Raw genomic sequence first — 13,932 nt, forward strand, 5'->3', positions numbered from 1 at the left:
ATGCATATGTTTTGGGGAAATATATCTTATTACAAATAACATCCTTTTACTGGTTGCCACAAAGTGCGCATGAACTGTTTGCTACGTGTAAACGGATGTCATTACTGAAATGCCATGGGATACTTTGCCCCATTACTCATATATCCTGTTTCCACCTTAAATGCTGTTTTGAAGACAGAATGTAAAGAGGTTATGGGTCGCAGAAAGACCCCCATCACAAGCCTGTGAATCTTGCAAATAGCTGGACACAGCTGAAGTGCTGACCTCACAGTACCCTGGGAGTGCAGGAAATGACACACACATGAAAGCCAACACTAATCTAGAGGCCAGCTAAGTGAGAAACTATTTTATTCCTCATCTCAAAAGTTCTGAGGGAACAATAGCATGCTGATAAAATTACTGGAATGTATTTCTCAACTGCTGCTTTCAGGTTTCACAAAAGATAACACTCTGCAGTTGACTCATAGCAAAAGCTCAAGGAAGATTGGTTAAAAGTCAGAACCGCTGCCAGGTTGCTGCTGACCTCTCACTCTTCAGAGGCATTTTCTAAGCTGAGGCCCTGTTCTATCAAAGTTCCTCATGGTGATTAATTACAGGAAGCCATGTTTAAATCCTTCTTTCATTGCTGACATAATAGAAGATTTTCTAATTGCTGGGAATTTTGAAGCCCACTCATAAAAGAGAATTTAGATGTAAATGCTTTTAATATTAATGCTCAGGCAAATCAATTAGGTCTGCTGCCCACAGAATATGGTTGCTGGGGGTGGGGCTTAAAGTGCTGTGCCAAGAAAGGCTCAAATATGTGAACTGGAACAATGATTAAAACTAAGCATATTTGTATTTTTTAAATTGGCATAATTTATTCAGAAGTAGGGCTTTTTTTCCTATGAAATTTTCAGGAAGCTTCAGCCAACATGGTCAATATTGTTTTCTTTTAACTGCCTTTGTATCTAGGGTTGCCAACTTCCAGGTGGGGTCTGGAGATCTTCCACTTTTACAACTGATCTCCATCTGGCAGAGATCAGCTCCCCTGGAGAAAATTGCTGCTTTGAAGGGTGGACTCTAAGGCATTGTACCATGCTGAGACTATTCCCCTCCCAAACCCTGACCTCTCCCAGATACACCCCCAAAATCTCCAGGTGTTTTCCAACACAGACCTGGCAACCCTATTTGTATCTGTGGCATTATGTGTAATTGCTCCTGGTGCTATTATGGGTATCATAAATCTTTATTATATTGTTTCTCAGTCATCATTTCCACATTCATATCTGATGTACTTTATAGTATATATTATTATATTTTATATTTCTAAAATCTCATATCGCCACATAGACCTGTGAATCTGGGTTAAATACGGTCTAATGAACAACACATTACAAAGATAATGTTATTTCCTGTCAAGGAAACACCCCAGGAAATTTCCCTTCTACTCTCCTGTCACTGTATTGATATTCTGTGCAGATGATATGTGCAACCCCTGACACTCAGACAATTGTGAAAGTAATCATACTCACTGCAATAGTACTGTGTAATTAATTGTTTTTACTACTTGGGATAGACTCCCAGATAACTATTCCCTGCTCTGGAAACTAGCACTGGTGAAAGTTTAGAATGGACACATGTGAATATTTTCTTCATAGAGTTGCCAACTGGCCTGGAGAAAAATGTCAAAAAGGGACTCACTACAGTTACCATCTTGCCATCAGTGCTGAAGGAATGGTTATCTGATTGGGTAGTGAAAGAAGTGCCTAGTACCACTCCTTAACAGCACACATGTTTTGATTTCACTAGGAACCCCAAAATCAGACACTGGAGACCATCCATGTAGACTATTTGCATGGGACTTGGTACAAGTTTGTAAGGCATTCAATATATACTATTAGAGACATGTGGCCTCCATCTATGGATAGCTGCAGCCACAGATCGGGGCCATGTGGAAGCTAAACAGATTTTTCAGCAAACTTGAGGCACTTCCCAGGTTTGCAGAAAAATCTTTATTTTCTGCAATGAACCATGAACCAAACTGAACTTCAAAAATGCAGTTAACGTCTGGTAAGAAAGAGCTTAAGACAGAGGGGCAGATAAAGGTAGGCTGGCTATTAAGTGGAAAGAAGATAGGTTGCCAATTGCCAGGTTAGAAAATTCCTGGAAATTTGGGCTGGGGAGTTGGGGAGGGGAGGGACCTCAGAAAGGTATAATGCCATAGATGCCACCTTCCAAAGCAGCCATTTCATCCAGGGGAACTAGGGTTGCCAACCACAAATTACAACTGCTCTCCAGATGACAGAGATCACTTCCTCTGGAGAAAATTGCTGCTTTGGAGGGTGAACTCTACAGTATTATATCCTGCTAAGGTTGGTTCCTTCCCCAAGCCTTGTCCTTCTTCTAAGGCTGCTCCCCAAAATTTCCAGATATTTCCCAACCTGGAACTGGCAACCTAACTCGGGAACTGATCTCTGTAGTTGGGAGATCCATTGTATTCCAAGAGATCTCCAGGCTGGCAACCCTAGAAGGAAAGAAGAAAGCAAGAAAAGAAAGACTACAGGGGGCTTTCAGGAAAAGAAAAGAATAGTGGGGGAGGGGAAAACAAAATGTCTTCTGTAAGCCCTTGTGGGTTCCTGCTGGCTGTTATTTGATTTTCAAGCCAAGTGAAGTGTGTTACTATTAGAAGGCCCTTATATTCCATCTGATAACCTTGAGGCTTTTATTCACATGGACCTTGTTTTTCTTGCTGCAGACCTTAAGCAACTTTTAACCTTATACTAAGCAGTGTATAGACACATATAAATGTGCTTGAATATTAATTAGTACATGTAAGCAAACAATACTTCTTTCTTATGATGATGGTCCTTCAAGGATTTTTATTACTTCTTTAATCAGTATTTTAAATTACTTTTATTGTCTAATTTCTGTTCATTTGTCCTAAAATAATGATCTATGGTTGACGAAGAAATCTGGGTTGTAATACACAAAGGTTTCAAATCAGGGCTGTCCAGGGACACATTCATTTGATGTGTCTGTAGCACCAGAAGCAATTTGATTTCTTATAGCCACAATTTTGAGTATCTTATAAGCAAGATGACAAAAGAGTAATGAGAGAATAGACAGTTTTTAAAAAATCCTTGTGATTTTGATTTCTTCCTACAAAACAGATATCCTGAGGAGGAGGGAATTTTAAATTACATCATCAGAGGTCAGTTACCTAACATCAGATAGAAATGGGGATGTTGAGCCAGTTGGGTCTATTGTCTGGTTCAGCAGGGCTCTTTTTATGCTTCATGTGGCTATTGGTGTTATTATTCCATTAAAGAAATGATAGCAGCATCATGACCAATGCTAATTTGTTATTGGGAACAAATGTTGATCAAAAGATGTGATTTGTGTTTTGGCTATAGTTTGCCTTTGGTGTTCCAGACCTGACTTTGAAAGATATAGCCTGCAGCCGGACCCTGCTGGACCGCTTCCTTATATTCAGCAGTTCTAGGGGCTTTCACGCTGTACATACAGAAATGTGTTCCCTTTCCCAGTACAGTTTACAAAGAGTGGAAGACGTTTTATATGCGAACATAGACTTCTTTAAGCTTTTCCGTGTGGTGAGTATCATACGATTTGTCTTTTTACATGTTTTTTTTTGTTCTCAAAAGATCTTCTTTGCAGTGACTCACTATGCTGATCATATTTCCGCAGTTTTACATTAACTGCACTGGCTTCCAGTTTGTTTTGGGTCCAGTTCAAAGTTCTAATGATGATCTTTTAAGCCACTGGATCAGGGGATCTGAGGAATCTTCTTCACTCACATGAACTTGCCTGTAACTGAAGACTTATGGCTACTGCCCCTTTCTTCATAGTTGTATTAGGTGAAGCAAAGCATGTAGGAGAGGGCTTTAGGAGCATGGATACCAAAGTTCCATCCCAGAAGATTCAGCCAGTCTTCTTACTTCTTACTGTTGGTAAGGTAATCAGTTCTAGGTAGAGTAATTCCGGGAGATGCGTGGGCAAATGCCTGGGGAGGATGGGGTTTAAGGAGAGAAAGCTCAGAGGGGATAAGATATCCCAGAGTTTGCCAGTTCACCTAGAGGAACTAATCTCTGTTAAGTTTGGAGGTCAGTTGTCATTGCAGGAACATTCCAGGGCACACCTTGAGGTTGGTAACCCTAACTGCTGACTTCCTGAAAGGTGGTGAAGAAAACAGACACCCTTTAAAGGAGGCTGAATCCAATATAATGAGTTTATTGCCAAGACACTTTTTAAAAAATCCCTGTTTATTGGGTTTTATTGAATGTTACCACTTTTGCAGCACTTTTGGTTACCTGTTTGGATTTCATTGCAATTTCATTCTGCTTTTTATGGGTTTTTTTAGCTTGTTGTTGATATTTATAGCTTTTCATATGCAGTTTTGTGTTTTAATGTTTTAAATTTATACACTACCCTGCATATTCTGTAGAAGGACAGGATTTAAATAAAGTAAATGTTTAAATAAAATACTTGATATACTAGTTCCACTGCTATGTTTGCCCTGGATGTAGAAGTGAAGCTATTTGAGAATTTTGTTAGACACAATTGTTGTTCTCCTCTGAAAGAATAACACATGACGACTGTGGCCTAGAACCCCTCAAGAGAACTCTCCAGGCTATTTTGTACAAACAGTACTCCTTTCCTTTATGGATGCAAACTGGCAGCATTTTACCCAGTTTGTTCAGTCAGTTAAAGGTGCTCTAGACATTAGATTATTTGTACTTAAATTGTTGTTTTCTTCCATAAAGTAATGTTACTGTAAGGTACTGGGGTCGGCGCAGTAAGAGACCAGAGTCGGAGAGTGATTTCAGCAAGCTTTACTTCAGGAACACACACAGACAGACTGAGCTCTGTTCAAACTTCCCGCTCCTTTATACAATTCTTGCCCCCTTCTGATTGGTCCTTAACTATCTACACGGAATGGCTGTTTACAGGGCCCTAAGGGCCTATCAGGGTACAGTATGAGCCTGGATGTTGGTTGGCTACTTATGTTTCAATCCTTCCCCTGATTGGGCACGCTTAGGCCTTCTCTGGAACCCTGGTGTGGAGTTCAAGCTCTGGCTTGTTCGGCTTCCCTCCAAAAGTAACAGTTCTCCCATTTGAGCCTAGGACACAACACCCCTCCCCCCATAGTTCCAGCTATCAGGGTGACATAGTCCTGGAGATATGCCGGAGGGCAGCGGTCTCATGTCGAGTGTCGGAGCTCCGAGGGGACTGGGCGTTCCAACTCGGTTGGTGGTACCGCGGCTGCAGAGCTGGAGACATCTGGGACGGCGGCCCCGGGAGACTTGGGTTCAGCTGCGCGGTCAGGGGTCTCCTCCTGCTGGGCCAAAGTGGGCTCCACGGAACCCTGTTCTGTGTCAGGCTCTCGGGGACTTACGTTGTCCGGATCTGGAGCCTCTGACCTTGGCTCCCCGGCAGCCAGGCGACCACGGAGTTGGTCGATGTGTCGCCTCAGGATATGTCCACCCTCCAAGGTCACTGCATAGGAGACCGGTCCGGTGACGTGGTCCACCTTTCCAGGGAGCCAGGCGGGGCCAGTGGTGGCATAGTTCCGTGCCCACACTGTCTCACCTGGGTAGAACCCTCTGGGGGCTTTAAGGTGTTCCGGCGCCGGTCGCCTGTCTGGGGCTCGGTCAGGGTGCAGCTTGTCCAGCAGGGTGCTGATGCGGCGGCCCATGAGGAGTTCTGCTGGACTGCGACCTGTGGAGGCGGTGGGTGTGGTCCGGTAAGCCATTAGGAAACATGCCAGGTCTTTTGGCCAGTCTGAGGGGCCCAGACGGTTCAAGACCTCCTTTGCCATGCGCACCATCCGCTCTGCCTAGCCGTTGGTGGCTGGATGAAACGGGGCAGAGCGAATGTGCCTGATGAGGTTCCTGGCCAAGAAGTTCTGGAACACTGCGGATGTGAATGCTGTGCCATTGTTGGTGACGATGGTCTCCGGCAAACCGTGGGTTGCAAAGATGGCCCTCAGAGCCCTGATGGTCGCCTGCAACGATGGCGAGGGCACCTGGACCACCTCCAACCACTTGGAGTATGAATCCACTAGTATGAGTAGAGTCCGCCCATGGAAGGGGCCAGCAAAGTCCATATGCAGTCTTGACCAGGGGTTTTTGGTGGATTCCCATGATTGCACTGGGCCACGTGGGGGGTCAGGCCTTGACACCTGGCACTTTGGGCACCTTTTAACCCAAGCCTCAATTTCTGCATTGAGGCCGGGCCACCAGACATAGCTCCGTGCGAGAGCCTTCATGCGGACTATGCCCGGGTGTGCCTCATGCAGGGCTCTCAGCACTTGGTCTTGCAAGGGTTTGGGGATGACGACTCTGTTGCCCCATAGTAGGCAGCCTTTGTGGGTGGATAGTTCGTCTTTCTGGGCTGCAAACGGAGTAAATTCCGGCCCAGTCGAGCCCTTGGGCCACCCCCTCCCCACCCAGCCCAAGACACGGGAGAGGACTGGATCACGAGCGGAGCGGGCAGCAACGTCGCGGGCGAGCAACGGCCTGTCCGGAAGCATGTCCATCAGTAGGATCTGATGAGCTGGGGCTGGATCAGGATCCACGTCAGGCAAGGGCAAGCGGCTCAGGGCATCAGCATGGCCCATTGCCTTGCCCGGGCGATTCACTAGGGTGTACATGTAGCCGGCTAGAAAAATGGACCAACGGAGGACCCATGGGGACAACACCTGAGGGGTCTGCTGGTCCGATGCAAAGAGGCCCAAGAGGGGTTTGTGGTCTGTATATGTAATTTTTTTGACGCCGGCCACGACTGCCAACCCTTCTTTGTCAATTTGGGCGTAGTTCCGCTCCGCCAACAAGAGGGTCCGCGAGTAGTACGCGATAAGGACTTTGGTCCCATCAGGGAGTCGGTGGCCCAGAACTGCCCCCACGCCATAAGGGGATGCGTCGCATGCAAGGACCAAGGGCAGGGTCTCGTCGAAATGGGCAAGGACGGAGTTGGATATCAGGAGGCCCTTGATATCCTGGAAGGCTTTAGAGTGCTGGCGGCCCCACGCCCAGGGTCGGTTCTTGTCTAGAAGTCGGTGCAGGGGTTCGGCCACCGCTGCCTTGTGGGGGAGAAAAGCATGATAAAAGTTTAGGAGGCCAAGGAAGGCCTGGAGTTCTTGCTTGTTGGTGGGCACTGAAGCATCTCTGATGGCACGCAGCTTGGCGTCGGAGGGGTGGACCCCCTGGGCATTGATGGAGAACCCCAGGAATTCCACCCAATCCATGCCCAGGAGGCACTTCTCCCGTTTGACCTTGAGGCCGGCTGTTTCAAAACGTTGTAGGGCTCCTCTAAGGCGGACGGCGAATTCTTCAGGTGAGGCTGCCGCGATCAGCACATCATCGAAGAATGGAGTGACTCCGGGAAGTCCTTTTAAAAGGGAGTCCATTAGTTCCTGGAACAACCCCGGAGCCACACTCATGCCAAATTGCAACCGCTTTACTCTAAAGGCCCCCCAGTGGGTCACAATTGTTTGGGCGTTGGCCGTGGCCTCATCCACCGGCAACTGTTGGTAAGCTTGGGCCAAGTCCAACTTGCCGAAAATTTTTGCGCCGGCTAGGGTGGCTAGAACGTGGCTGATGATGGGCACAGGGTATGCGTGGGTCTGAAGAGCCTTGTTGAGGGTGCACTTATAGTCTGCACAAATCCGCACCTCCCCACTGGGCTTGACTGGAGTCACAATGGAAGTTTCCCAGGTTGCATGGGTGACAGGCTCTAGTATTCCCTGTGCAATCAGTTTATCCAGTTCCTCCTCAATTTTAGGCTTGAGCGCGAATGGAATTCGCCGCGCTTTAAGCCTAATAGGCCGCACTGTGGGGTCGAGGTGTAGTGTAACCGGGGGACCCGTGTAGCAGCCCAAGGTGCCATCGAAAACAACCGGGAACTCTTCGCAAACCTTTTTAAAGTCCACTCCGACAGTTATTGACCCCCTGATCTCTAGTCCCAGGGGCTTGAACCAGTCGAGACCCAAAAGGTTTGTAAGGTGATTCTTGACCACTAGCACTTGTAGCTGGCCCTTGAACCCCTTGTATTGGACTGGGACCGGGCCCACTCCCAAGATAGGCACCTTGTTCTTCTGGAAGTCCACTAAGGTAGACCCCGGGTCCCTGAGACGAGGCCTCAGCCTGGTAGGAATTTTTAAAAATGTCTCTGCCGCTATAATAGATGATGCTGACCCAGAGTCCACCTCCATTTGGCAGGGCACCCCCCCGATCCCTACATTGACCCGGATTTTGGAGGGCCTGACTGGCGAGGGTAGGTACTGTACCGGGTATCGGTGGGCGTGGAGAGCGTCAATCTCGAAGTCTGGCTGGCCTTCAGAGTGCGCAGATCTTTGCGGGACACGTGCTCGGGATTTGGATCTGCAGGCGCAGGCGATGTGGCCTTCCTTGTTGCAGAGTCGACAGGTGGCATTCCGGAATCGGCAGGTCTTCCGCTCGTGCTGGCCCCCACAACTAGCACATGCAGGTGGTGTCTTGTGTCTCATGCCTTGTGGGACGTGGGTGGTCTTCCTTCCTGCTGAACGATAGCCGGTTTGTAGAGCTCTGTCCTCGTCCGAGTCCTCAGTAGATGGTTCAGGGTTGATCTGGTGTGCCGCAGCCTGTCTTGTCGGCTGTGGCTCTGCTGATCTGCTCTTCTCCCAGCTGGTGGCCACGTCGATTGCCTTTGTTAGGTCGCAATCGGAGAGGGACAGGAGTTTCCGCACTAGTTTTTCGTCCCTCAAGCTCCATACAAACTGGTCGAGAAGGGCTACGTTGAGGTCTGCGAAACTGCATTGGCTTGCCACCCAGCGCAGGCTTGTTAAGAACGCCATGGCGGTTTCGCCTGCCTTCTGTGTCCTTTGTCGGAAGTCCCAGTGCCGGGTGAGCTTGGTTGGCTGGGGCTGGAAATACTTCTCCAGAGCGCTGATGTCGTCCACCAGCGTCTCTGAGAGCTTCCTGGGTTGGAGAAGAGCCCTGGCTAAGTCCACGGTCTCCGTGCCACACGTACTGATAAGCAGAGCTCTCTGCATGGTAGTCTCTGTAATCTTCCAGAAGGTCAGGTATGACTGGAAGCCTTCGACCCACGAGTCCCACAGCTCGGGGCGATCGATGCTAAAGGGCTGTAGGAGGTTGGCTGGAGCCTCCATTCTTGGCAGCGCGTCTGGGCGGCTTGCAAGCTGGGGTGTGCGCAGAGTGGAGGTGCGGACCCAGATGGCTTGGATTTAGTCACCTTTCCGTGTTCCTGGTTCTGTTGCTGGTTCTTACTGGAATCCCACCTTCGTCGCCAGTGTAAAGTACTGGGGTCGGCGCAGTAAGAGACCAGAGTCGGAGAGTGATTTCAGCAAGCTTTACTTCAGGAACACACACACACAGACTGAGCTCTGTTCAAACTTCCCGCTCCTTTATACAATTCTTCCCCCTTCTGATTGGTCCTTAACTATCTACACGGATTGGCTATTTACAGGGCCCTAAGGGTCTATCAGGGTACAGTATGAGCCTGGATGTTGGTTGGCTACTTATGTTTCAATCCTTCACCTGATTGGGCACGCTTAGGCCTTCTCTGGAACCCTGGTGTGGAGTTCAAGCTCTGGCTTGTTCGGCTTCCCTCCAAAAGTAACAGTTCTCCCATTTGAGCCTAGGACACAACAGTTACAAAGGGCTGGATTGAAAAAAATAACACCATCCCTAGAAAAGGCTGATGTCACTTCCTGTCCATAGCCAAGATGGCAGCTGCTGATCCCACACTAGGGCCCAATTGCCTTGTGATGAGGAGGCAACAGACGTCTTTCCTCACAAGGAGGACAAGGTGCAGGCAGCAAAAGAAAAACAAAAACCACCACACTGTAGTGCCTTATTATGAATGCAAATTACTTGTCTGTATTCACATAGTCTAGCAAATAATTAGGGTTGCCAATCCCCAGGTAAGGACAGGGGATCCCCCAGTTTGGAGGCCCTTCCACAGGAAATAATGGAGAATTGATCCATGAGTATCTGGGGCTCGGGATGGCTGTTTTTTGAGGTAGAGGCACCAAATTTTCATCCAGTGGCTCTCTCCAAAATACCCCCCAAGTTTCAAAAGGATTGGACCAGGGGGTCCAATTCTATGAGCCCCAAAAGAAAGTGCCCCTATCCTTCATTATTTCCTATGGAAGGAAGGCATTTTAAAAAGTGTATGGTCCCTTTAAATGTGATGGCCAGAACTCCCTTTGGAGTTCATTTATGCTTGTCACACCCTTCTCCTGGCTCCACCCCCAATAACTCCTGACTCCACCCCCAATGTCTCCTGGCTCCACCCCCAAAGTCCCCAGATATTTATTGAATTGGACTTGGTAACCCTACAAATAATAAAGTGAAAAGTCTCTTGTTAATTTCACAACAGGTTGCTTTTTTCATAGAATTCATACAGCAGCCTTGACCAACAGACCCATCTGGATATGAAGACTGTTTCAAATCGTCAAATTCTTCCTCATGGTCACCTTCTTGTTTTTGGAACTGCACAGAAAAAATAATTTTCAAACATCGGTAAACTCACATCTATGTCATAAATCCCAACTCTAATGAAGCTTACCCAGTACTCTAATCTTCTATATCCTCAACCATAATCAAGGTTTCTTCTTAGTTTCCCTCCATCACAACATGCCTCATTCTGGTAGGATGTCTGGGTGTTTTGGAAGCGCTTGGTGTTCCAGGCCAGATTTTTTGCCCATACTGGATCTGAACATTTGAACTCTTATTTTCATAGTTGGATTAAAATAAAAAACTATAAACCAAGGGTGTGGTTTAAACATTACATTCCTATAGAGAGGAATTAAAACATATTTTGGTGGGGGGAGCACCTCGGCCTGCTTTCTAAGAACAAGCAAGGAGCAAGCATTTTTTTTATAGATGCGGGAGGAATATCAGAATGTTGAAATCATCATAAAAGTCCTGCACATACTCTTTCCACATATTCCAGAAACTGTTGTTGGTGGCTATCTTTCTTTTATACACCCCAAATCCAGGTTGGTGAGGAATGAATTAAGACATGCTGAGGCCCTGAGCAACAATAAGTTTAAGAGGCCACAAAATGATGCCATATTTAATCAACTGTGAAAAACCTGAAACTGTAGTGATTTTTAATGTAGAAACCTCTCATTTATTTGAGTCACTAATCTAGTGTTCATTTAGCTTTTTGCATAAATTTGACTGTGAAGGAGGCTTTTAAAAAGATTTGTGAGAGCTGAACATTTTAAATCATATTACTGAAGAAGGTAAAGGAAAGGCAAAGTGATGAAACACAGGACAGGAATGAGAGATGTGCAGATGAAACAGAGGTAGAGAAAAGAAAAGCCAACTGGGAATCAGAACGGGGGTGGGTAGCTGGAAATTCACATTCTTGGGAAATAATGCAAAATCGTTGTCAGTGAAAGAAGAGTAAAGGGAGGATTTGGGGTCAGAATGAAAAAGAAATGGCCAAGAATCTGAACTCTGAAATCAGAGAGAGAAGAATAGTAGAGTTTTGTCTGTGGAAGCAAAGAGTGAGTGCAGCTGAGAAAAGAAAGATTGGCTTTATAATTGTCAAAGTCAGCACATTCTTTAGATTTCTTCCAGAACTATTCAGCAGCCTTGTACCAGGGGTGGAAAAAGTGGGCAGACAGAATGGGAGGAGTGCAGAGGAGGAAGATCCATGGAAGAGGGCTGGTATACTTTAGCCAGCTTTTTTGTTTGTGTTGGAAGTCATTCTGCGTAATAAAACTTATCAGGTGAGGAAAAGGAATAACAGTCTCAGTGTGCCTCTTTTCTCATCCCTTCAGAGACGACATCAACAATTAACTTGGGGTTCTTTAGGCTGCAGGCAGTTCTGTTCACTGTACATGACAGGTAATAAATACCAGTCTGTGCTTCCTATAAAGCTGTCAATTTGTAAGCATTGTGATAGGACAACCTATGAGTTACCTGTGCAGTAAAAGCTTGCTTCTGTGCTCAGCTGAGACAGCTCTCCAGAAGGAATGATACCTCAGCTGTATGGTTAGTTCCACCAGAAGCTTTTTAAAATCTGCAGTCTGATAGAGGGCTGTTTCATTTTACAACCCTGCCTAAGGATATGAAATCTGAACTCAAAGAGGATCCCCACTGAGCAACGGAAGGCTAGAGAAAGACAGACAAAAAACTTCCAGAGTAAAAGTGACTCCATCCTTTACCCAGACAATTGTTGCAGTGTGTCAGGAAATACATATTTACAGGCCTGGAACGGTTACCTTTCAACCTAACTCTGGAACTGATTTCCTGTCTTTGCTACTGCTAAGGCAGAAGGAAAGGGATGTTTTTAGAGCTACCGTAGACCTTTCTTGCAGATATTGCTGGGCCCCAGAGTGAGCTCATACTTTGCCTATCTCTACTACTAAAGTTGGTTACATGTTTCATTCAGTCCCTGTTCATTAATTCAGAATTTTGCTGCCCAAAGGAGCCCTGTTTCAGTCACATGGGACATAACTGCTAAGTTTTCAGAGCCAGTGTTTGTTTAAACAGAGGCCCTCTGGCGTAATTTCTTTTCTATTTGTTTTTTTTTAAACTAAGCAGGGAAAAATCAGATTAGCAGAGTCTCTAAATGATTGGCTGTAATCATGGAGCTCCTGCCTCAGAAGTATGTTTGCTCTATGCAGCTGCAGTGCGGAATTTTTAATATATCAACTGGAGCTTTTGCAGCACTCTTCCCCCCACCCCACCACCTGTGCTCTCTTCAGCACCTGGCAATCTACAATATAACCCTGAAAATGGCTTGTTTGTTTGAAAAGAGGATCTGGGAAACTGCAGACCAGGCCAGGGAAGATACTAGATCAGCTTATAAAGCGGTCATTCTGTAAGCATCTTGAAAACAACAAAGTCATTAGGAGAAGCCAGCATGGATTTGTCAAAATAAATCCTGCCAGACTAATCTTATCACGTTGTTTTGATCAGGTTACTAGCCTAGAGGATGATAAGAGTGCTATGGATGAACTAGATCTTGAGAGGTATAGTTGACAGTTTCCCATGATACTTTTGCTGGGAAACTAGTTCAATGCCGGCTAGATGACTGTATCATCCAGTGGATCCTCAGCTGATTGCGGAACTGCAGTCAGAGAGTTTATCGGGGCTCAACTAAATTTTATGCATCATCTGAGTGGGGTGAGGGCTCTGACCCAACTTGAAATACATGTGCTATCAGGGAATTGTCACTCCCAAGTGCTGCAGGCTCGGTTTCTGCTTGTGACCACAGAGCATGAGGAGGAGGGGGGCTTCAAATAATCCAATGACAGGGCAAGATGGGAGATAACCGGCTCGGTAGTAGAACATATGAAAAGGGTCTTGGGACTGTTGACTATAGGAAAGGCTAAAGGAAATTTAAGTTGCATGGAAAGAAGCATAATATCTGTATATTTTATATACAGGCCTTAAATAGGTCCATGCAATATAGAAATCCTTAAACATGCTAGAAATAGTTGGGTTGTATCTTATCTCTCTGCTAAGTGCAGTTTTTTCCTGTCCCACGGTGACTTCCTCTGGAGGAAGGATGCTTACCCTTGAGAAGACCCCTTTGAGCTCAGCAGCAGTGTTTAGCACTATGTTCAGTATGGGAATCCTGCCAGGAATAAGGTGTCATTGTCAAGAAGAAGATATTTATATCCTGCCCTCCGCTCCAAATCTCAGAGTTGCTCACAATCTCCTTTACCTTCCTCCCCCACAACAGACACCCTGTGAGGAGGATGAGGCTGAGAGAGCTCTCCCAGAAGCTGCCGTTTCAAGGACATCTCTGAGAGAGATATGGCTGACCCAAAGCCATTACAGCAGTTGCAAGTGGATAAGTGGGGAATCAAACCCGGTTCTCCCTGATAAGAGTCCACACACTTAACCAAATTGGCTCTCAAGAACTGTGTCCCTTCTCACCTGCAGAATTATTTTGTTTCACTGTGTT

At 46.4% G+C, this 13,932-nt stretch overlaps 1 protein-coding gene across 1 annotated transcript in view; it reads left to right on the plus strand.

The window, feature by feature from the left end:
* ABCA4 (ATP binding cassette subfamily A member 4) overlaps positions 1-13,932 on the plus strand; it is a 179,447-nt gene that overhangs the window by 37,939 nt on the left and 127,576 nt on the right. Inside the window, exon 7 of the mRNA XM_060232234.1 lies at positions 3,396-3,593. Within this exon, the coding sequence (XP_060088217.1) occupies positions 3,396-3,593 (198 nt within the window). The remainder of the gene's footprint in view (positions 1-3,395; positions 3,594-13,932) is intronic.

Source organism: Heteronotia binoei, chromosome 2 (genome assembly GCF_032191835.1).
Source record: "Heteronotia binoei isolate CCM8104 ecotype False Entrance Well chromosome 2, APGP_CSIRO_Hbin_v1, whole genome shotgun sequence".
Classification (NCBI taxonomy): domain Eukaryota; kingdom Metazoa; phylum Chordata; class Lepidosauria; order Squamata; family Gekkonidae; genus Heteronotia; species Heteronotia binoei.